The sequence below is a fragment of the Notolepis coatsorum genome, assembly GCF_963971535.1.
Source record: "Notolepis coatsorum genome assembly, chromosome: 9".
In the NCBI taxonomy this organism is placed as follows: domain Eukaryota; kingdom Metazoa; phylum Chordata; class Actinopteri; order Aulopiformes; family Paralepididae; genus Notolepis; species Notolepis coatsorum.
Window position 1 is genome coordinate 73,393,623 of NC_140173.1, and position 25,374 is coordinate 73,418,996.

The window sequence follows — 25,374 nt, forward strand, 5'->3', positions numbered from 1 at the left end:
AATATCCCTGGAACGGAAGAACTCCGGATATTTACAGGCACGAAGGCAGGATTAGGCCGCAGAGTGGCACCGCAATCGGAAAACGAAAGACAGGCACTCTGGGCGTACCGAGAGAGCACAAAGCACACCCACGCGTCAGCGGAGGTGACGGCCAGCAAAAACGCGGTCTTGAACGACAGCTGTTCCAACGGCGCCTGCTCGAGCGGCTCAAACGGGGCCAAGGACAACCGACCGAGGACCAGTTGAAGATCCCAAGTCGGAGCCCAGGAGCGTTGCACCGGCTTAACGCGTCGAGCGCCAAGCAGGAAACGCTTCACAAGAGGGTGGCTGAACAAGACATCACCTCAACCCCTCATGATAGGAGGATATAGCTGCTGCATATACCCTCACCGTCGAAGCCGACAGTCTATCAAGGAGAGACTGGAGGTAAGGACAGCATCCAGGGGGCAGGAGACTGAGTCCCGGCCCGCCGCCTTACACCACACTTGGAACATACGTCATCTGCCCGCGTAAGCGCGACAGTGGAGGGAGCATGCGCATTCCGGATGGTAACACCATCAGGATCAAGAACCTGCGCCCCTCAACGTACCCGTCCCAACAACTGACCTAACAGATGTATGGGGAAGAATCCCTGGCGGCACGGCATCGGTCCCAGACCTGCCTGGCTATGTCCAGACGTAATCCTCACCCGTCAGGATGAGGACCGCCCCGCGACAGTACATCTGCACCCACATTCTCCCTGCCGGGGATGTGGGGAGCCCTCAGGCCGCGCAGATGGAGGACGCCCATAGCCAGCCGCCCGCCGCCTGGTGCAGACAGGGGGAGCGTACTCCTCCCTGTCTGTCGATACACGACACTGACGTCGTATCGTCCGTCCTGATCAACACCATTTGTGGACCAGAAGGACCGCTTTCAACACCAACACATTGAACGTAGCGCAGACCGGGCAGCATGGTTTGCCAGCTGCCCCCTACTGCGTTGGCCCGACGCGTCACCAGCGAGGGAGGCGTCGGTGAAAACGCGACGTGAGACAGCGCCGTAACCGTCCTAGGACAGAACCTCCCGAGCGTGTTGACAACACGCTCTGAGAGGGATGCCCATAGCCCTCCAACCGTTGACTGGGAAGAGGAGTACTCTACATCCAGTCTACAGCAACCCCAGGCTGGTAGAGACCTGCCTGGTACGAGACCTGACGATCCACCTTGACCGCGAAGGACCAGAACGTCATCAGGGCAGAACACTCCGTAACCCCTGACGACGCAGAGGCCCCAGTGCGGCCTCCACGCACTTGGTGAAGATGCGGGGAGCCAGAGAAAACCGAACGGCAGCCTCTGGTACTCATACGCTAACCCTGCAAAGGAAGCGTAGGTAAGCCCTAGGATGGAAGATCGGAGATGCGCATACGCATCCTACAGGTCTATGGAGGAGAACCAGACCCCCACCTGACAGTGTTCAACAGGTAGGAGACTATCCAAAAAATGCTGAACCTTCCCATGGGACAGGTCCAGCCTGGGTCTTACACCCCTCCCTCCCGACTTCTCAGGCAGAGAACACCGGGAGGAGAACGCCACGACGATGGCTTGCTTCGTCCACAGAGATTGGATCTCGTTGACCAGAGCTGTCACTGCTGGAGACCCTGACAATAGGGTCTGTACAAAACCTGAAAACGGGTGGGGTTGTGTAAACACAAGTCCCCGCCTCAGCGTTCTCTCCATCCACCTCGACATATGGTACTGCCGTAGTCATATGTGATGACACTCCCAACGCACCCGCCGTCACGTGGCGCAGGTCCGCCAGGAACTGTAGATAGTTGGCCCGGTCCCCCCGCTGTGCGTAGCCAACCCTGGAACCGTGCGAGCAGCGCGTTCCGTGTCGGGACATCTGACCCTGACACCACCCACGAGGCAATCGCACCCAAGGGGGGACCCCGACAGAAAGGGCCGGTCTGATACGGGGGGCTTCCGATGAAAAAAGCCCCCCCACTGAACACCCCTCCAGAACATGCTGAGGAGTTGTTCTGCAGCCGGACATGCAAGGTGTAAGGACCCCATGGGTTCCTACACACCGTAGCCCTGCAGTGATATTACTACCACCCCAAATCACGCGTGCCTGCGACCACTGCCAATATTTCAGGAGTGGGAGGCACCAACATGATACCTGGCCTGGCGAAGGCGAGGCCGGGGAAGCCCGCACTGTGTGCCTCAAAAGGTTTCGAGCCCCCCTGCTGACAACACTTAAGTTGACAGACGTAACACCAGGCTCAACCAACACATCTTATGGTGTGGGAGCCGCTTGACAGCACAACATTCTCACGGACAGACCCAGGCTCAGCCATCAACTGGGTGTCAGCCCCTGTCCCCATGAGAAGCGAAAGGGGGGCCGCCCGCGCTTCAACGAAGGCACGCGGCCCGCAGCCAAAGGAAACAATCAGAGCCCACTTTTTCCGCTGGTGTTGGGGAAGGGAGTGATCGGAGAGCGGGCTGCTCGCGGCAGGACGGTGACGGCTTGTTTGTTCAAGCCGAACCCATCCTACATGGCCGATCCCTCGGCCGCCAAGGCTGTCGGCCTTGTGGACACCTGTCGAATCAACGCCCAGGATACCTCCGGCGGGGGAAAACATGGCCGCCTGTCGAGGGCCTCGTCATCGCCGCTGACGAGGCCGTGCTCTCTCTTCTTCTGGCTGCGCGGTGTGAGGCGGTGTAGGGCCTTAGGACAATACCGCCCGCGCTCCAGCAGAAGACCAAAATGCCCTGCGGAGAGGGGAACCCTGAGCGGTTATAGCTTGCGGCTGGGTCAAAGATAATAACGTCAACAACCTCACGCGATGTGTCGACGTCGGCTGGCCCTCAAGGCCCCGCCACCAGACAAAATTTTTTTTTTATAGAAAAAAAACAGCAATTCGAACACAGTTCTAATCGCTGCCAATTCCATACCGTGGCGGTACAGGCTTTAACAGCCCACCAGCCACTCGCCAGGCCGACCCACCCATGGCGTCGGCCGGGCGGGGCACTGTTTCAATATGTCAAAAACAAAGGACTGATGTTAACACGGAGCACCAGTGGTGGTTGCAAACAGCAACCTCCACTGTGGTGTGCACCATGAAAGGGTTAAATGAATAAAAGAACTAAACCACAAAATACTGTAGAATGAGCAAACCCAGAAGGCGGTTAGGTAGCCGAGCGGAGATTGCGTTTGTCACCAACCCCGGAGCTGTGAGCTGGATTCGCCTGTTCGAATCCAGCTCACAGCTCCGGGGTTGTCACCAGCTTGGCTGGCCGTCCACACTAATACAATTGGCTGTATTAGAGGGTGGGAGAAGCTGGCGGGGTGGGTCCGGGTCGTTGTAAACAGCGACTCCTACAGTTCGGTCGGGGCGCCTGCTAAGCGCGGATAGGACTTGAGGGGGATAGTGTGATCCTCCCACACGCTACGCCCTCTCAATGAGAATCCGCGCTGCCAGGTGAAAAGAAGCGGTGATTGGCTGGACGTGTGTCGGAGGAAGCACGTGGTAGCCTCCACTCTCCCAGATGATCTGACTGTGGGGGGTAAGTGCGCAGCGACCAGGAAGGGACTGGGAATTGGCATACGACTAACATTGGAGGGAGAAAATCGGAGGAAAATGGAGAAAAAAAAAATAAAAATAAATGAACAAACCCATATACACAACGTTAAGGGGAGGCGGACCAGAGCGAACTAGTCTCCGCCTTCATTCAAAATATTCACAACAGCACACCAGCCCTAGCTTAGCCCATTTACCAAAAAAGGTAAACAAAGCCCCCCCCGCACTACTCCCCCAGTATACCGATTGACCGTCAGTATGAATGGTTGAGAGGAGAGAAAGCTGTAGCAAGACAGACCTTCTCATAGCAGAGTGACAGAACGAAACAATAGCCCACTACACAGGGCCGCCTCAGGGGGTGGGGGGCCTCGCGTTTAAAATCGCACAGGGCCTCACATTTCTCCCAGGCGGCCCTGCCCCTATACTACTACAGCCTAGCGTGAGGCGATGTGGAACCCAGATCAACAACCGCCTGCGCACAGACACGCAACATGTTTACCATGTCGGCTGGACCCATAGCCCCACTACCCGACGCCAATGTGGATAGGAACTAGCCAGCTGAGCCATAACCCGCCGTTAAGTCCCATCCTGCAGTAATATAGCTCTACTGCTACACCGCCGAGCTCACGCATCGGCCCCAGATGGGGACACCGTTCCATAGACCCCGCCGGAACACAAGGTAACATACCTGGCTAGGCTACCTAGCCACGGCCTACCCTGTTGTCAACCCATTTACCCGAAAAAAGGTAAATAGGACTCAGCAAAAACCCCCACAACAGCCACCGACTGACCTTCATTGATGAACCGGGCAAGAGGAGGGAGAAGTGACAACATCTCACGGCGGAGACATTAGAACAGCGGAGCAGTTAGTATGTAGCAGTAGTGGTAGCATGTGGCATTAGCGATAGCATGTAGCATAGCATTAGATGTTTAGCAGCACGCCCAAGACAGTTTGGAAACCGTTCACTGCAGTGAACGTTCACCAAACCATCCTGCCCCCGGCGCCAACACACAACATGGTTGTGTAACAAAACAAACCAGCATTACTAACACTAATACCCATGCCTGAAGACACAGGGCCTATCTGGGTACAAGCTGGCCCGACAGCCAATCTTGTACAGCTGAACCTTGATCTGCTGTCATCAGACGAGGAACATCAACATAGGCCCGTCGTGTCGCCGAAAACATGCTTCGAAGATGCCAGGGGCCAGCAACCTCCGGTAAGCTTTCAACATTATGACTCTGATCTTTTTCATCCTGCTAGTTACGTATGGTGCACGCAGCAGATACGATGGAACGAAAATAGAGGAAGAGTGTTTGGTGACCAGAGTCATGGTTATATAGGCTACGCCTCCATAGGGGCGGGGCCCTCAGGTGGGGTGCATTTAGTTGTTTGTGGGGTACATTAGGTACCATAGGAGATAAGGGGTATCTCAATAGGCTAGAGCGGGACGCGATAGCCATACGATATATAACCAAATACTAACTAACATAACCAAATACTAACCAACATAACCAAATACTAACCAACATAACCAAATACTAACCAACAAAACCAAATACTAACCAACATAACCAAATACTAACTAACAGCCAAATACTAACTAACATAACCAAATACTAACCAACATAACCAAATACTAACCAACATAACCAAATACTAACCAACATAACCAAATACTAACCAACATAACCAAATACTAACTAACATAACCAAATACTAATACTAACCAACATAACCAAATACTAACCAACATAACCAAATACTAACTAACATAACCAAATACTAACCAACATAACCAAATACTAACCAACATAACCAAATACTAACTAACAGCCAAATACTAACCAACATAACCAAATACTAACCAACATAACCAAATACTAACCAACATAACCAAATACTAACTAACATAACCAAATACTAACTAACATAACCAAATACTAACCAACATAACCAAATACTAACCAACATAACCAAATACTAACTAACAGCCAAATACTAACCAACATAACCAAATACTAACTAACATAACCAAATACTAACTAACATAACCAAATACTAACCAACATAACCAAATACTAACCAACATAACCAAATACTAACTAACAGCCAAATACTAACCAACATAACCAAATACTAACCAACATAACCAAATACTAACTAACAGCCAAATACTAACCAACATAACCAAATACTAACCAACATAACCAAATACTAACTAACAGCCAAATACTAACCAACATAACCAAATACTAACCAACATAACCAAATACTAACCAACATAACCAAATAATAACCAACATAACCAAATACTAACCAACATAACCAAATACTAACCAACCAACATAACCAAATACTAACTAACATAACCAAATACTAACTAACATAACCAAATACTAACCAACATAACCAAATACTAACCAACATAACCAAATACTAACCAACATAACCAAATACTAACCAACATAACCAAATACTAACCAACATAACCAAATACTAACTAACATAACCAAATACTAACTAACATAACCAAATACTAACCAACATAACCAAATACTAACCAACATAACCAAATACTAACCAACATAACCAAATACTAACCAACATAACCAAATACTAACCAACATAACCAAATACTAACTAACAGCCAAATACTAACCAACATAACCAAATACTAACTAACCTCCCCCCTCTTCCCTCCCCCATCGCTCTGAGTGCCCGTCTCCTAGCGCTGACTAAGGTGATGGATGCCTCTGGGTCTTGGCCAAGATTGCAGTGACTGCTCTACATGCACCACCGAGGCCCTGGATCAGTTATTTACCGTCGTCTGTCCGTGGTCCTGTCAACTGATTAACAGTATTAACAGACTGTTAACAGATTAACAGTCAACGCGGTTTCATTGCTGGGTTAAGTACTTCTATTCTATTCACATAATATGCTTACTTCATATATCTACTCCATTCACATATATGCTTACCACTTGTATCTATTGCCATGTCCGCCCACTACAATCACATGAGCTGTCTAACGCCTGTCCCGTCTCCCTGTCCCCCTGCGAGTTGCTGTCCTGGAGTGCTGACCGGAGTGTCGGACGTCCCGTGATGAAGGCCGGGAGGTTGCGACCCCCTCTGCGTGCCCCCCTGTCTCCGGAGGTCTCGTAGTGGTGACCGGAGTGCCGGACGTCCCGCGATGATGTCGGGGAGGTTGCGACCCTCTCTGCGCCGCCCCCTATCTCCCTGTCTCCGGCTGTCCCTGAGCAATGACCGGAGTGTTGAATGTCCCGTGACTAAGATGGGGAGGACGTGACCCTCTTTGCGCCGCCCCTGTGCCTCAAATAGATCCGCTATCAGCTCTATCTTCAATCTTTCAAAATGTTCAGTTGCTATCGCTATTAGCTCTATCTTTAATCTTTCAAAATGTTCAGTTGCTATTGCATGCACTCATCTGTGTTTCACTACACACTTGAGTGCATGCTTACCAACTATTAGTCTGCAACACTACTATCACCGACATCTAAGAAAGGAGATCCCCCCTTGAATGGCCCTTCTAAGGTTTCTCTCCTCCACACTGCCTGTAGAGCATTTTTCCCTATTGTTAGGTTTTAGTGAGTTTTTCCTTACCTTCGCGTGGGGTATGTCTGGGAGTGCTTGCATTCTTTCATTTATTTGCATTTATCTAAAATTTTTGGGACCTTATGGTGTTCTTGTTCTGTTCTTGACTTATTGTTATGTTTTCTTCTTGACTTGTTTAAAGAAGACCTGTACGGCCCATGGGGACATTAACGTGTGTTGTCGGGCCTTATAAATAAATTTGATTTGATTTGAACAGCCAAATACTAACCAACATAACCAAATACTAACCAACATAACCAAATACTAACCAACATAACCAAATACTAACCAACATAACCAAATACTAACTAACATAACCAAATACTAACTAACATAACCAAATACTAACCAACATAACCAAATACTAACCAACATAACTAAATACTAACTAACAGCCAAATACTAACCAACATAACCAAATACTAACGAACATAACCAAATACTAACTAACATAACCAAATACTAACCAACATAACCAAATACTAACCAACATAACCAAATACTAACTAACAGCCAAATACTAACCAACATAACCAAATACTAACCAACATAACCAAATACTAACTAACAGCCAAATACTAACCAACATAACCAAATACTAACCAACATAACCAAATACTAACTAACAGCCAAATACTAACCAACATAACCAAATACTAACCAACATAACCAAATACTAACCAACATAACCAAATACTAACTAACAGCCAAATACTAACTGCTCATGCAGCCTCATGCAGCCCCACGCAGCCCCACGCAGCCTCACGCAGCCCCATGCAGCCTCATGCAGCCTCATGCAGCCCTGTACTTAAACGCTCCCGCAGTTGGGGAGCGGGATCTTTTTACCTGACTGACTGACGTAGCTGGTCTGTCTAGGAGAGATCTCTAGCCATACTCTCTTCTTGTTGTAATGATTTGATTGATCTGGTTAATAAACTTTATTAACTGGACCCACTGAGTGAATAAGTCATTTGACTAATTTCCTATCTAATGTTATTATCCTACATAGGACAGGATAGGACACGATTGGACATGATAGGACATGATTGGATAGGATAGGACAGGGTAGAACAGGATAGGACAGGGTAGAACATGATTTGACATGATAGGACAGGATAGAACAGGATTGGACATGATAGGACAGGATATGACACGATATAACAGGATTGGACATGATAGAACAGGATTGGACATGATAGGACAGGATTAGACATGATAGGACAGGATAGGACATGATATAACAGGATTGGACATGATATGACAGGATATAACAGGATTGCACATGACATGATAGGAGAGGATTGGACATGATAGGACAGGATTGGACATTATATGACAGGATTGGACATTATATGACAGGATTGGACATGATATGACAGGATTGGACATGATATAACAGGATTGGACATTATATGACAGGATTGGACATGATATGACAGGATTGGACATGATATAACAGGATTGGACATGATAGGACAGGATTGGACATGATAGGACAGGATTGGACAGGATAGGCCGCCTGTGAAGTGCATTAAGCTCCCTCCGTGTGCCGTCGTCCTCTCTCTCTCTCCGACTCCAGACACAAAGACAGATTAAAGGAACGTGCACTATAAAAACCCTGTGTCAATCTTATCGTCCTCAAGTGCAATTTTTAAACATATGTTAATCTGGGCGAGCTAAAACTCATTCTCCCCTCTCTGCTTGTTTATCTCTTATCAAACGCGCAGTAGGTGAGGGGCGGCTTTGCAGTGCGGTTAAATGCCATTATTTGGATAATTGCGTCCATTGTTAAGGGGTTCCATAGCTATTTGAAATGGGAGGTGTGTAAATAGGAAGAGGGGGGCAGGTGGGGGGTCGGGAGGTATATTTGACATGCCTGCATAATGCATCGGAATACTCCTTCGTATCTAAAGCTGGGATTTCAATAAAGTGTCTGATATGTTTTCCTCCTTTAGAAATATAACAATGCTGTGGTCAACAGGCATCACCAGCCCGCACACCAGGAACACAAAGCTATGAATGCAATGCATATCGTGTTTCTGTTGAAAAAGAATATGACATCACTGTATACATATAACGCTATCGGGAATTCCATCATAATTGTATCCGTTTTTGACGATGAGTTTATAACATTTGGAAGACAATAAAAAGAAGGCAATAAAAATAATTATGACAATGATGACGATGATGATCCATATCAAATTAATGGGGGGGGGGGGGGCATTGGAGAGAAATTATGTCATGCTGCAATGAAACAAACAAACAAACATTCTCACCATAATTATCAACAAACTATTATGTTACTGCTGCTCTGACCGCAGCGCAGGCTGAGGAGGTGAAGGTTCTCCTAACGCTGCATGTGTGAAGGACAGCGCTCCCACCGGCGCAGGAATAACAAGTTCATTAGTTAGAGGGGGCACCCCAGGAATTCAAATCCCCCCCCCCCCCCCCCCGGTCCTCCGATTGGCTGGCTGTGTCGGCATGGTGAGACTCATTAGAGCCCAGCAGTAATTAAGAGTTGTTAGAAAGTGAATTCTCAAACCGCAGATTAGAAAATTAAACTATTTACTGATTACATATTAATAGAAGACAACAATGGCGCTTGCCATAAGCTTGGAAGGCAACCAAGGAATAAATCTGTGTACTTAATTACCATAAACAATGGAAGCATAGAAATAGAGTTTTATGCACACTCCCTCCTGTAATGTGTGTGATATCAGAAGACACTTGACAATTCTTGTTCAATTATCTCTATTATTTAATGTGCTGTGAACTGCCTCTGAGTAAATAAATTAACCACCCCAATTACTTTGGATTCATCTAGGGAGGGGAGGCCCAGGCGTAATAGAAAACTCTGCAGAATGCTGTATTGTGCCCAAACTGGGGGTGAAAGAAGGGAAAGCGCAATAGAGATTTAGGGATGAGAGAAAATAAAAAGTGATACAGGGAAGCAGAGGGGGGGGGGGGAGAGAGAGAGAGAGAGAGAGAGAGAGAGAGAATGAGAGCGGGTGGAGGAGTGATGGCAGCGCAGCACATGTTCCCATGCTTGCTGCTGAAGCAGAGAGATGGAGAATCAGTCATGGGTCAGTCTGTCTGTCTGCTCACATCTTCCCCATCAGCTCTCCATGCTACACCAGCCTGCCTCACCTTAACCACAGCAAGGCTCACACACACACACACACACACACACACACACACACACACACACACACACACACACACACACACACACACACACACACACACACACACACACACACACACACACACACACACACACACACACACACACACACACACACACACACACACACACACACACACACACACACACACACACACACACACCTCTTTATGTCTTCCTAAGTCTGGACCTATTGAACCGGAGGCATATAATTAGGTTTATTATTATTATTACTACTACACAATGTGATGCTGATGACTCGCTGATTTGGTTGAGTTTACTCGTTGGTTGTCCATATTGACCACCGAGGCCTACATGTTAAAATGTGTTGAGAGCTGAATGAGTGGAGGCTCAGCACATTGACAAAACACTCTTTACTGTAGAATGTTCAGGGGTCCTGAAAGACTGGCTACTCCTGTTCTTATTAAGGTGAGTTTTGGTGTCATGTAATGAATGGACACGTTGTTTAGGAATCAACCGTGATTCAACAATGAGTCAACAGTGTTTTTCAAAGAGCTACTGTGCTACTATGGCTCATAGAACTATATAAATAAATATGCCAATAATCTGGCTACTGACTCCTTAAAAAGGGGAATGCCACAGATTTTAAGAACTCGCATATATTCTTCCTATGCCCCAGGAGGGTAGCTTTGTTGCTTTCTCAATCAAATATCTTTTCAGTACTAGTGAAGCTCCTTCATTGATCAAGTAGTGCTGCGGTCTGAAATAAAACAGCTATGGTAACATTTTGCCTGCATTGACCAAAATGAGCCGTCATCCAAACGTGTGTGTGGCCCCTGGCCTGCTGTGCCCTGGCTTACGCAGAAGAGGCCTCCCTGGCGCTACACACGTGTCCGTTACAGATAATGATGAGATGAGAATTAGGCAAATACCTTTTTAATTTAAGGTTTGGTTGTTCTTCTAATTGAACTCCAGGAGCCTCACACTATGCCCCTAGTAGCCGCGTTGGAAAGCAGCTTAAACTGCACTTTCTCAGCCCACAGGAATACTTTCACTTTCTACTAACAGCGTATTGAAACCCTCTTTAGTCTACGAAGAACAAGTGTAGGCTACGTACTGCATAGACATCTGAGTCAGAGGATCAGACGCTGGATTTTTTACGATATATTGCTAGAATCAGCTTGTTGAAAACAACTTTTTCCCCCTCCAACACACAAATTCATTAAATATAATTTAACCTGTGAAGTTGATCTTGGCTTTCACTCACTATGCTACCCGTTATTGTTTATTCAGGAAATTATCTTTTTTGAGAAGCATATGCGTGAGATCAAGTATGGATGATAAAACAGTCCTGTTGAGCTTTACATGTGATGCACCAGTCTCGCTCTACCTGAACCTAACTTCATTCAACACCAGTCTCGCTCTACCTGAACCCAACTTCATTCAACACCAGTCTCTCCCTTCCTGAACCCAACTTCATTCAACACCAGTCTCTCTCTACCTGAACCTAACTTCATTCAACACCAATCTCTCTCTCTACCTGAACCCAACTTCATTCAACACCAGTCTCTCTCTACCTGAACCCAACTTCATTCAACACCAGTCTCTCTCTACCTGAACCCAACTTCATTCAACACCAGTCTCTCTCTCTACCTGAACCCAACTTCATTCAACACCAGTCTCTCTCTACCTGAACCTAACTTCATTCAACACCAGTCTCTCTCTCTACCTGAACCTAACTTCATTCAACACCAGTCTCTCTCTCTACCTGAACCTAACTTCATTCAACACCAGTCTCTCTCTACCTGAACCCAACTTCATTCAACACCAGTCTCTCTCTACCTGAACCTAACTTCATTCAACACCAGTCTCTCTCTCTACCTGAACCTAACTTCATTCAACAGCAGTCTCTCCCTTCCTGAACCTAACTTCATTCAACACCAGTCTCTCTCTACCTGAACCTAACTTCATTCAACACCAGTCTCTCCCTTCCTGAACCCAACTTCATTCAACACCAGTCTCTCTCTACCTGAACCTAACTTCATTCAACACCAGTCTCTCTCTCTACCTGAACCTAACTTCATTCAACACCAGTCTTTCTCTCTACCTGAACCCAACTTCATTCAACACCAGTCTCTCTCTACCTGAACCTAACTTCATTCAACACCAGTCTCTCTCTCTACCTGAACCCAACTTCATTCAACACCAGTCTCTCTCTACCTGAACCTAACTTCATTCAACACCAGTCTCTCTCTCTACCTGAACCTAACTTCATTCAACACCAGTCTCTCTCTCTACCTGAACCTAACTTCATTCAACACCAGTCTCTCTCTACCTGAACCCAACTTCATTCAACACCAGTCTCTCTCTACCTGAACCCAACTTCATTCAACACCAGTCTCTCTCTCTACCTGAACCTAACTTCATTCAACACCAGTCTCTCTCTACCTGAACCCAACTTCATTCAACACCAGTCTCTCTCTACCTGAACCTAACTTCATTCAACACCAGTCTCTCTCTCTACCTGAACCTAACTTCATTCAACACCAGTCTCTCTCTCTACCTGAACCTAACTTCATTCAACACCAGTCTCTCTCTACCTGAACCCAACTTCATTCAACACCAGTCTCTCTCTACCTGAACCCAACTTCATTCAACACCAGTCTCTCTCTACCTGAACCCAACTTCATTCAACACCAGTCTCTCTCTCTACCTGAACCCAACTTCATTCAACACCAGTCTCTCTCTACCTGAACCTAACTTCATTCAACAGTGTGCTGCCCCAGTGTTATTGCCATTTAATGTAGAGTAACTGGTAGCTTAGCTCACTACATTTACATTTAGTCATTTAGCTGACACTTTTATCCAAAGCGACTTACAAGTTCTGTACGACAAGCCATCAGGAAGGGCACAACTCTATCAGCTGAGTAACAATGTTCATCAAAGTGTTGAGTGCTACAGTGTAGGTTAGTTTATTAGGACAAGTGCATGACAGTATGGTTAGTTAGGGTTAGACTTTTTATAGTGTATAAAGTACAAACAATTATTCGTTTTGGAAAATAGCTCTTTATTTGATTATCATAAAAAAGTGTTTTCTATACAGAGATATCGACATCTGTAAATATCGGTATCGGCCAGAACAGCAATATTAATATCGGTTATCGGTATCGGCCACAATTTTTTTTGAAGCTAGATATCTGATGGAGAACCCGCCAATCAGTGATGACACTGAGGCCATAACAAGTTTGCGTGGGTTCTTCTTACAGCCAAATTAGCTTTATATTCTAGCATTGCTACTGTAGGTCTGAACCAGAATTAAAACCTCATTTGGGTGTAAGAGCATCACACCAACAGTTCATGGCCTCACAAGTCCCATTCGTTGTCTATGGAGCAGCCCGATTTGATCCCAGTTATATCACTGACTGGAGGTTTCTCTCACAAATACTGACTGAACTGTCCTGGGGCACAGGAAGAACATACTGACTGAACTGTCCTGGGGCACAGGAAGAACATACTGACTGAACTGTCCTGGGGCACAGGAAGAACATACTGACTGAACTGTCCTGGGGCACAGGAAGAACATACTGACTGAACTGTCCTGGGGCACAGGAAGAACATACTGACTGAACTGTCCTGGGGCACAGGAAGAACATACTGACTGAACTGTCCTGGAGCACAGGAAGAACATACTGACTGAACTGTCCTGGGGCACAGGAAGAACATACTGACTGAACTGTCCTGGGGCACAGGAAGAACATACTGACTGAACTGTCCTGGGGCACAGGAAGAACATACTGACTGAACTGTCCTGAGGCACAGGAAGAACATACTGACTGAATTGTCCTGGGGCACAGGAAGAACATACTGACTGAACTGTCCTGGGGCACAGGAAGAACATACTGACTGAACTGTCCTGGGGCACAGGAAGAACATACTGACTGAACTGTCCTGAGGCACAGGGAGAACATACTGACTGAATTGTCCTGGGGCACAGGGAGAACATACTGACTGAACTGTCCTGGGGCACAGGAAGAACATACTGACTGAACTGTCCTGGGGCACAGGAAGAACATACTGACTGAACTGTCCTGGGGCACAGGAAGAACATACTGACTGAACTGTCCTGGGGCACAGGAAGAACATACTGACTGAACTGTCCTGGGGCACAGGAAGAACATACTGACTGAACTGTCCTGGGGCACAGGAAGAACATACTGACTGAACTGTCCTGGGGCACAGGAAGAACATACTGACTGAACTGTCCTGGGGCACAGGAAGAACATACTGACTGAACTGTCCTGGGGCACAGGAAGAACATACTGACTGAACTGTCCTGGGGCACAGGAAGAACATACTGACTGAACTGTCCTGAGGCACAGGAAGAACATACTGACTGAATTGTCCTGAGACACAGGAAGAACATACTGACTGAATTGTCATGAGACATAGGGAGAACATACTGACTGAATTGTCCTGGGGCACAGGAAGAACATACTGACTGAACTGTCCTGGGGCACAGGAAGAACATACTGACTGAACTGTCCTGGGGCACAGGAAGAACATACTGACTGAACTGTCCTGGGGCACAGGAAGAACATACTGACTGAACTGTCCTGGGGCACAGGAAGAACATACTGACTGAACTGTCCTGGGGCACAGGAAGAACATACTGACTGAACTGTCCTGAGACACAGGAAGAACATACTGACTGAACTGTCCTGAGACACAGGAAGAACATACTGACTGAATTGTCATGAGACACAGGGAGAACATACTGACTGAATTGTCATGAGACACAGGGAGAACATACTGACTGAACTGTCCTGAGACACAGGAAGAACATACTGACTGAACTGTTCTGGGGCACAGGAAGAACATACTGACTGAATTGTCCTGAGACACAGGAAGAACATACTGACTGAATTGTCATGAGACACAGGGAGAACATACTGACTGAATTGTCATGAGACACAGGAAGAACATACTGACTGAACTGTCCTGAGACACAGGAAGAACATACTGACTGAACTGTTCTGGGGCACAGGAAGAACATACTGACTGAATTGTCCTGAGACACAGGAAGAACATACTGACTGAATTGTCATGAGACACAGGGAGAACATACTGACTGAATTGTCCTGGGGCACAGGAAGAACATACTGACTGAACTGTTCTGGGGCACAGGAAGAACATACTGACTGAACTGTCCTGAGGCACAGGAAGAACATACTGACTGAATTGTCCTGGGGCACAGGAAGAACATACTGACTGAACTGTCCTGGGGCACAGGAAGAACATACTGACTGAACTGTCCTGGGGCACAGGAAGAACATACTGACTGAACTGTCCTGGGGCACAGGAAGAACATACTGACTGAACTGTCCTGGGGCACAGGAAGAACATACTGACTGAACTGTCCTGGGGCACAGGAAGAACATACTGACTGAACTGTCCTGGGGCACAGGAAGAACATACTGACTGAACTGTCCTGAGACACAGGAAGAACATACTGACTGAACTGTCCTGAGGCACAGGAAGAACATACTGACTGAATTGTCCTGAGACACAGGAAGAACATACTGACTGAATTGTCATGAGACACAGGGAGAACATACTGACTGAATTGTCCTGGGGCACAGGAAGAACATACTGACTGAACTGTTCTGGGGCACAGGAAGAACATACTGACTGAACTGTCCTGAGGCACAGGAAGAACATACTGACTGAATTGTCCTGGGGCACAGGAAGAACATACTGACTGAACTGTCCTGGGGCACAGGAAGAACATACTGACTGAACTGTCCTGGGGCACAGGAAGAACATACTGACTGAACTGTCCTGGGGCACAGGAAGAACATACTGACTGAACTGTCCTGGGGCACAGGAAGAACATACTGACTGAACTGTCCTGGGGCACAGGAAGAACATGTGACTGAATTCTTGAAATGGGTGGCCTTCCCCGTATTATAGTACATAATGCACATTGTCTGGAGTTATGAGAGATCTTATGAATGAAATAACCGGGAGGTGAGATATATGTCTCCATTTCAAAGGGCTCTACTCGCCCAAGGTTCACACACGCATGTACATGTTTGTGTCAAGATTTGACGAATCGACCACGGACCTTTTGCTTACAGTCGATCAGTCAATCGGACCTTTTTGGTCCAGGAATATAAAAAATTACAGAAATCTACGACAGCATAGAGGGGTGACCTTAGTTACCAAGGTGATAAAGGTTACTATAGTGACCACCTGTCACTGGCCCGTCTCGCTCCAGTGCTTCCAGGCCTTGGCCTAAAGGCACAATCCATAACCTATTGGATGGGTCTGTGGGATGAGATATGGCTACAGCGGTGTAATTTCTGGAAGTCAGCTCAACTTCACAAGTTCACACACAAAGCAGAGAAGCTGTTCTTTATTCCTTGTGATGTGTTGGTAATATCGCAAAAATACTAAACAGTACGAAGCTATCCATTTGAAAGGGTAATGTAACAATATTGGGAGATATGGTCAAGATATTACATCACAATATTTCTATACATTTTCATGATTCACGATATGTATCGTGGTATTTTTCACTTTGGTAGAGCACAGACAACTGGTAACAATATAGTACTCCATTTTCATCCTTGAAAGTATAGGCTTAAAAGGAAATTAAGTAGTTAAAATAAGTAAATGTATCATTATCAGGTGTGTCAGAGCAGCTATGGCAAAGGTTATGAATAGAAATTGAGTGTGGATTTTGGAAAAATATTTCACCATCTCCTGGTGAAAGTATATCGTGATGACATTTTAAACAATCACAATTTAAGATTATCATATCGCCATGTAGGTGTCCGAGTGAAGATCATTTCAGATATGCTCTTCTAAATGACCAGTACATCACCGTTGAGTCGACATCGGCAATTCGCAGGCTATGCTAATCAAAAGCACTACCTAAATTCTAAAGGCGGCTACGTGGCGTAGTGGGCAAGGCGCTCGCCACGAATGCGGAGACGCTGGGCTCGACTGTTCGATCCCAGCGCTCCACATTGCTTTCAGTTTAGCTGGTCGTCCGTACTAATACACATGGGCCGTATTAGGGGGTGGGAAACTGATGGGTGGGGATCGGGCGTTGTGGACAGCGACTCCTACAGGTCGGTTGGTGCGCCTGCGCAGTAGAATCAGGAAGTGTCGGGGGCAGCGTGAGCCTCCCACGCGTTACTCCTCGCCACTGAGAGATCGAGCTGCGCAGGTGAAAAGATGCGACTGCTGTTACCTCAAGTACCGGAGGGGACTTGTGCTATGTATGACTTAGTCCACATTGCAGCCGGCTTGTGGGAGGCAAGAAACAGCGTTCGTGACAGGGGAGGGTTGAATTGGATGATATGAAATTGGGATGGGAGAAAAAAATATAGAAAAACGGGAGAAAAAGTGGATACAAAAAAAGCACTACCTAAATTCTCCGCTCTGAACAATGGGACATGTTAACGGAACAAGTGCAGTGGCCCCCGGAGAGCAGAGGATCCTGGGTATTATATAAACGGCATAGAAGAAACCGGCATGTTGCCTGCACCCCAAAACCACTATAAACAGACATGTTGCCTGCACCCCAAAACCACTATAAACCGGCATGTTGCCTGCACCCCAAAACCACTATAAACCGGCATGTTGCCTGCACCCCAAAACCACTATAAACAGACATGTTGCCTGCACCCCAAAACCACTATAAACAGACATGTTGCCTGCACCCCAAAACCACTATAAACAGACATGTTGCCTGCACCCCAAAACCACTATAAACAGACATGTTGCCTGCACCCCAAAACCACTATAAACCGGCATGTTGCCTGCACCCCAAAACCACTATAAACAGACATGTTGCCTGCACCCCAAAACCACTATAAACAGACATGTTGCATGCACCCCAAAACCACTATAAACAGACATGTTGCCTGCACCCCAAAACCACTATAAACAGACATGTTGCCTGCACCCCAAAACCACTATAAACCGGCATGTTGCCTGCACCCCAAAACCACTATAAACAGACATGTTGCCTGCACCCCAAAACCACTATAAACCGGCATGTTGCCTGCACCCCAAAACCACTATAAACCGGCATGTTGCCTGCACCCCAAAACCACTATAAACAGACATGTTGCCTGCACCCAAAAACCACTATAAACAGACATGTTGCCTGCACCCCAAAACCACTATAAACAGACATGTTGCCTGCACCCCAAAACCACTATAAACCGGCATGTTGCCTGCACCCAAAACCACTATAAACAGACATGTTGCCTGCACCCCAAAACCACTATAAACAGACATGTTGCCTGCACCCCAAAACCACTATAAACAGACATGTTGCCTGCACCCCAAAACCACTATAAACAGACATGTTGCCTGCACCCCAAAACCACTATAAACAGACATGTTGCCTGCACCCCAAAACCACTATAAACCGGCATGTTGTCTCTGCTGCAAAACCACATTTATCCATTCCACCCTCCCTGATGTCAGACGGTGCTGGAACGCATCGCAGAGGTGAACTGCTCTTTGTGATACACTGTTATTATTTTGTCCCTCGCTCACCTGTTGTCGCTCTTCCTCCTATTGGGTCTTATTCTTCAGGGGGATTGTGTATGTGTATACAGTATATATTTATATTTATATAAATATATAGAAACAAATCTTTTTGGCTGAAGGTGTTTGGAAGTAAATAATCTGGCTTCTCACCGGGTACAGGACGCTTTATCAGTGGACGACGAAGAAGGGAAAAAAAAAAACAGCCCTTCAGATTGACACAATGGCCTGCGCCTCGACAGGGGTAGAGGATAGGAGAAGGCAAACACAACAAATGGTAGAGAGAGAGAAAGAGAGGGAGAGAGGGGGAGAGAGAAAGAGAGAAAGAGAAAGGGAGGGAGAGAAAGAGAGCAAGAGAGAGGGAGGGAGAGAATTAAAGAGAAAGAGAATGATAGAGAGAAAGAGAGAGATAGGGAGAGAGAGAAAGAGAGGGAGGGAGAGAAAGAGAGATAGTCTTGATATCAGGGATGGTGAGCTGAGAGCAAAGCTGGTTTCTTTTTAAATCTCTCGTCCCGTTTGTCCCTCGCTCTCTTTTCTCTTCCCTCCTTTCTTTCTGAAACACATTCTTGTAGGAGGAATATGATTGTTTAGTATCAGTGACGGGATGCTATTCTCCAATTTCAGTTAGGGATTGAATGGAGCCAAGCCCCTCTTCTGGCTGTGCGTACCGTCTCATGTCTTTACAAGGCTTTACCCCAGCCGGATCTATCCCCCCCCCCAAAAAAAATAAAAACCAGCAGAATCCCAACTCTGAACGCCAAACAAATTGCACTTTGTGCGTGGGTGTCAAAGTGTGTGCGCTTGTGTGTGAACTGTGTCAGTGCTTATGTTGTGTTGCCTCACATTATTTTACAATTCTTTCTCCTCCCCTCTCTCCTCCCTTTAACTCTCCCCCTCTTTCCTTATACAGCATATCAATGAAGGCCAGATATGTACTGGGGAGGGTGTGTGTGTGTGTGTGTGTGTGTGTAGCCGTGCATGGCTGAGCAAGCTGTTCAATAGTGTTGAGGCTGGTTGGCTGGCTGGCTGGCTGGTTGGCTGGCTGGCTGGCTTCAGCTGAGGTTCTGCTATCACACCCAGTTATCATTTCCTCCATGAAGGGTTCCCTTATCACCCCAGCCCAGAGAGGTCTCCCTTCTTCTTCCACCCCCCCCCCCCCCCCATCCGTCCCTCCCTCTCTCCTCCCCCTCCTTCCCCTTTCATATCCAACCAGCGCTCGGTCGCACAACATTCAACTGAGAGGGAGGGGGAGTGGTGGGGGGGGCTTCAAAGATTCTCTCTCTCTCTCTCTCTCTCTCTCTCTCTCTCTCTCTCTCTCTCTCTCTCTCTCTCTCTCTCTCTCTCTCTCTCTCTCTCTCTCTCTCTCTCTCTCTCTCTCTCTCTCTCTCTCTCTCTCTCTCTCTCTCTCTCTCTCTCTCTCTCTCTCTCTCTCTCTCTCTCTCATACACAACTGCCTGTGTGTATGTGTATATATATATGTGTGTATGTGTGTGTGTGTGTGTGTGTGTGTGTGTGTGTGTGTGTGTGTGTGTGTGTGTGTGTGTGTTTGCGTGTGCACGCATGTGTGTGTACGCTCAATTTGCCAAAACAGTTTTTCCAGTGTAATTGGGCTTGGGGTACCTGTGTCCATGAGATAGCGCAGCCTCTTCTCCACGCGAGCCGCTCGCGCGTCTATGTGCCTCTGCTCGCTCTCCAGCGCGGACAGCTCCCCAACCACGTACTGACTGGTGTCTTTGAACGCCTTCTGTCAGAGAGAGCGAGAAAGAGAGAGAGAGAGAGTGTGAGGAGAGAGGGAGAGAAGAGAGGGAGAGAAGAGAGGGAGTGAGAGTGAGAGGAGAGAGGAAGAGGAGAGGGTGAGAGGAGAGAGGAAGAGGAGAGGGTGAGAGTGAGAGGAGATAGGGAGAAGAGAGGGAGAGAGAGATAGAGATGGAGAGAGAGAGAGCAGAGTAGTAGAAGATGGGAAGAAGAAACAGAGGTGGAGGAAGAAATGGATAAAATTAGCAGAAAACGGGAGGGGGTGGAGAAATACAAAGAAATTGAGAGATGGTGAAGGAAAGAAACGGAGGAATAAAAAGAGAAAGAAAGAGGGGAAGGGGAGGAACAAAAAGGCTAACCTAATTGTTACAAAGGATCAGATTAAACCGAATATATATATTTATTGATTGATATATATTGCATAGTATTTGTATATCGTTTGATATCCCTTGTATATTCCTTGTACATATACAGGGAATGTCCCTTTAGCCTAGTACAGACCATAATATTTCATTCTCCTATTGGACAGCGGTCCACAGGCGCCAGGGTCTTACCCCCAGAGTCGAGTTCAAAGCTACCGTCAAGGCTTGTCTCAACATGCCCGGTTCTGCCCAGGACTACGAGACAGAAATGAGGCTGGCACTAGATTATTCCCCGTGCATATAAATATGGCGCAGGTGAATACAGAAGCACTTAGTTCAGTAGAGTTACCCAATAAGTTGAAGCCTCACCCACGATACTCCGTGCGGTGAAGTATGGCCTGTTTGGCCCCAAATAGAGCATTGAGACCGTGTGCGAATTAATAACTGAATTGTCAGAGTTTGGCGCTATACCGTCGAGTGCGACATATTTCTATTAAGTCAGTAATAGTCTATTTGTGTATAGTGTATCGTGCGGCTAAAGTTCTACAGTGACCAGCATCACCAACGCTTCCTCGTACCAGCTAGAGTGCTTATCCAGGCTGGGCTGCTTTCATGGCGCTTTCACCCGAGGAGACCTAGACGAGAACCGTGTGGACATGTACACTGGATTAATCTACCCGACGACTACATAGCCCTTTGCGGCTGGATTATATTTGCTTTGGTCCTGTGATTTATGGAGCGGAGAATCGCCGACGCCTACACGTGTGGGATTTACCCTGTGAGGAGCCAGGTCGAGTCGGCGCCTCAGAGAGCCTGAGGCCGGCTAGCTTTCTTCACTGTGGAGCTACAGTCTACGGAGAACAGCTGTATTCGTCTGTGGATCAAGAGACTATTGCACCGTCTCCTGTACTTGGAGTCTCCTTAGTCATCGTTGACCAGACTCTCTACTACCGACAGATCCTCTACCCCTGCTGGCTTACAACCGGGGGGACCCTTCCAGTATCTCCCGCTATATATTACTAGTGTACCATAGATATAATTCCCTAAGATTCAGGTTGTATAATTACCTCCTGCGTAACCAGAGAATGGACATTCATTATTGATTTGCCTACGCATATTCCTTTGCCTTATAAGCGCATCCAAAGTATAATAGAGAAGTATATTATGTACCTTTTGCTGCAATAAATACTTGATTATAACTTTGTGTGGAACCGATTCAATGTGGGAAGTGTTCATCATATTTATATATCATGTACTGTATGGCCAGTAATTAAAGTACATAAAGCGGTAGTGGTTTAATGATACCATACTTATCAATACAGTCAGGGAATTGTACCCCTCAGTTACAATTGGTCCTTCGAGCCGGAGGGTAACTAGTGTAATATTAATATAGTGGTATTAATATTGACATGGCCTATGATGAACACTCCACAAAACGGTTCTCCTAAAGTAGATCGCCCGCAGCGTAGACGGCAGACACCTCAGTACTTAGAGGATTACGTTGCCAATATACTACCTAGCCTTCTACAGACGGTAAACGCGGAAAAAGTAGATAGTAAAATTATGTCCGACCCTATCGACCAGGCTACCCCGCCAATAGAGGCCCTAGTGGGTTCTAACGTAACTGACCAAGCTCACGGTAGGGACCAGGAGGGACCCGACATGACTTTACCCCCCGCCAAGACCGAAGAAGTAGTCCCCGGAGAGCTCCAGGATAAAGACAGCTCTCCAGGGATGGAACTCTACCCGCTACAAGAAGAGGAGAGCACCCCGGAGATGGATCTCCAGGACTCGCCACAGGAGAACAGATCTCCAACGAGTACTGCCAGGAGCGGATCACCTCAACCAGCGTCTTCCCCCAGCGAGGCGGACAAGATGCTGGCACAGGCATTCCTCGCCAGCCTAGCAGCCTCAACAGAGCGCGATCGACTCCAAGCACAGACGCTTAGTGAGCGCGAACATTCTTCCATGGAAAGAGAACGCCTTCAGGCGCAGCAACGGAGCGACGAAGATCGTATACGTCTAGAGATTAGACGCCTTCAGACGGAAGAGAATATGGTAAGGGACCGGGCCGAAGCCCAGCGCGCCGCCGCCGAAGCCCAGCGCGCCGCCGCCGAAGCCCAGCGCGCCGCTGCCGGGGCCCAAAGAGAAGCAGAGCGCGACCTCGCTCTCACCAAGCGCGAAGCCGAGCGCGACCGATTACAAGCGCGGATAATGGAGCAGCTGATCACCAGGGCAACACCCCCTCCCTCCGCACGGGGTTCCAGGGCCTAGTCAAGACAAGGGTCAAGGGCACCCTCCCCTACCCGATCAAGCGACCCTGAGCCCGACCACCAGAGAGAGCCTATACCCCCCTCCGAACCCCTTCCCCGACCGGTCCAAGTGAGACCCAGCTACAAGGAAGAAACGGTCTACACCGCGGAGAGGCTAAATAGACGACTACAGGATCTAGAGGACCTGCCAGAGGAAGAAGAAGAGGGAGAGGAGGAGAGTCAAGCCCGACAGCAGCACAGTACTCCACAGGACCAGGAGGTCCAGTACAGCCCAGGCTCTACCCCCGCGGCTCTGCGCTACAGACCCCCGACTCAATTCACGGGTGAGCTTGACGCACGACCAGCCCCGAGGAACAGCACCTGGATACGCGGGCCATGGTACCCAGCAGGTACCAGCCCACCAAGAGGCGTAAGAGGAGACTCGCCTAGGAGGCCTCTCTTCCAACGCTCACCGATGTGCCAGCCATCCATGGCATCATACATTGGCACACCGACGTTTCCGGACTTCACCCACGAGAACAGAGCACAGTACACGGAGCTACGAATGTGCTTAGAGACAATGATGTCCGATGTAGCTGATGAACCGTACAAGTATGCTATCCTACTGAAGCACCTCAAGGTGCCCCGAGCGCACAATATAGCGCTGGCCTATGCCACCTCTACTACCCCATACACAGCGGCTCTAGCAGCACTCGACCAAAGATATGGACGCATATGGGACTACGTAATACAAGAGATAAGGCATATTGACCGCCTACCCCCAGCCACAGACAATCGCTCACTAGATGACCTGTCTATCAAGGTACAATCCCTGGTAGGGATGCTGGGGGCGCAAAGAGAAAAGGGTATGCACGAACTGTACGCGAACTCTAATGTCGAGAGGATTTTAGAGAAGCTTCCGCCCGCCCGACAAGAGCGCTTCAGGCGGCAAAGAGACCACCGTGATCCTAACGGTCCCGAGCCATCCCTCCTAGACCTAGCCGACTTCCTGGCGAGAGAAGTCAACAGCCTACGGTTGGATACGTTCATGCGGAGCACCCCAAGCTCCAGAGAGGGACCTAGGAGAGCAAACGATGGCCGAAGATTGGTGACCGTCATGCACCAATCAGAATCAGTACCGAGCAGCAAGAACCACAGTACCCCCTCGATGAAAGAGAAGTGGAAGATGGTGTGCCCGTACTGCGAAAAGGAACACTGGTTGTCACAATGTGACACATTCAAGAAGATGACCGCCGACGAGGTGAGTCAATGGATAAAGTCCAACCGACGCTGTTACCGATGTGCGCGCAGTCACATGGCAGCCGATTGCCGCTTAAAGAAGAGGTGTAATCGGTGTGACGGAGCCCACCTAGATGTCCTACACGACAGTAACAGAAGAAAGCCTGCACCCTCAAGCAGCACAAAGGCAAGTGTTATGTACATTGACCCCGCCAGCAGCGGGGGCGCCCGGGTGCTCTTAAAGGTGGTCCGCGTAACACTGAGTTACCAAGATAAGGTCATGGACACTTACGCCGTCCTTGACGACGGGTCAGAGAAGACCCTTCTCCTCGCGTCCGCTGCGGCCCAGCTGGAGCTGCGGGGGAGCGAAAACCAGATGACGATTCGGACAATAAGAAGAGATCTAAAGACGATAAAGGGCGAGAATGTCTCCTTCACTATCGCAGCAAGCGGGCAGCCAGAGAGACGGTATAGGATTACTAACGCTTTCACCAGCCAAGAAATAGGCCTGTCGCAGTACACCTACCCCATCGCCAAGCTGATGGATAAATATGTGCACCTGCGTCAACTACCTATACCGCTCATAGACGGTGCCACCCCGACCCTGCTGATAGGCTCCGACCATGCAGACCTCATCGTCCCGATTGACCGGGTCCACACAGGGCCCAGAGGCTGTCCTGCAGCAGTCGAGACCCGCCTAGGATGGACATTACAAGGCCCCCTCGCTAAGTCTCTTAACCGAACAGCAGCCACTAACTGCCTCCACTCCAGAGTGACAGAAGAAGACACCACCCTCCTACAGCATGTCGAGAGGCTATGGACACTAGAGACAATGCCCTTTAAGAACGAAAAGAAAGACATTCGTTCCAAGGAAGACAT

The 25,374-nt window shown here is 47.9% G+C and overlaps 1 protein-coding gene across 1 annotated transcript in view; it reads right to left on the reverse strand.

Moving 5' to 3' along the window:
- The window catches only part of ehbp1 (EH domain binding protein 1), a 398,684-nt gene that overhangs the window by 33,045 nt on the left and 340,265 nt on the right, over window positions 1-25,374 (reverse strand). The window contains 1 exon segment of the mRNA XM_084321912.1: window positions 20,508-20,631. Coding sequence (XP_084178038.1) covers window positions 20,508-20,631 — 124 coding nt within the window.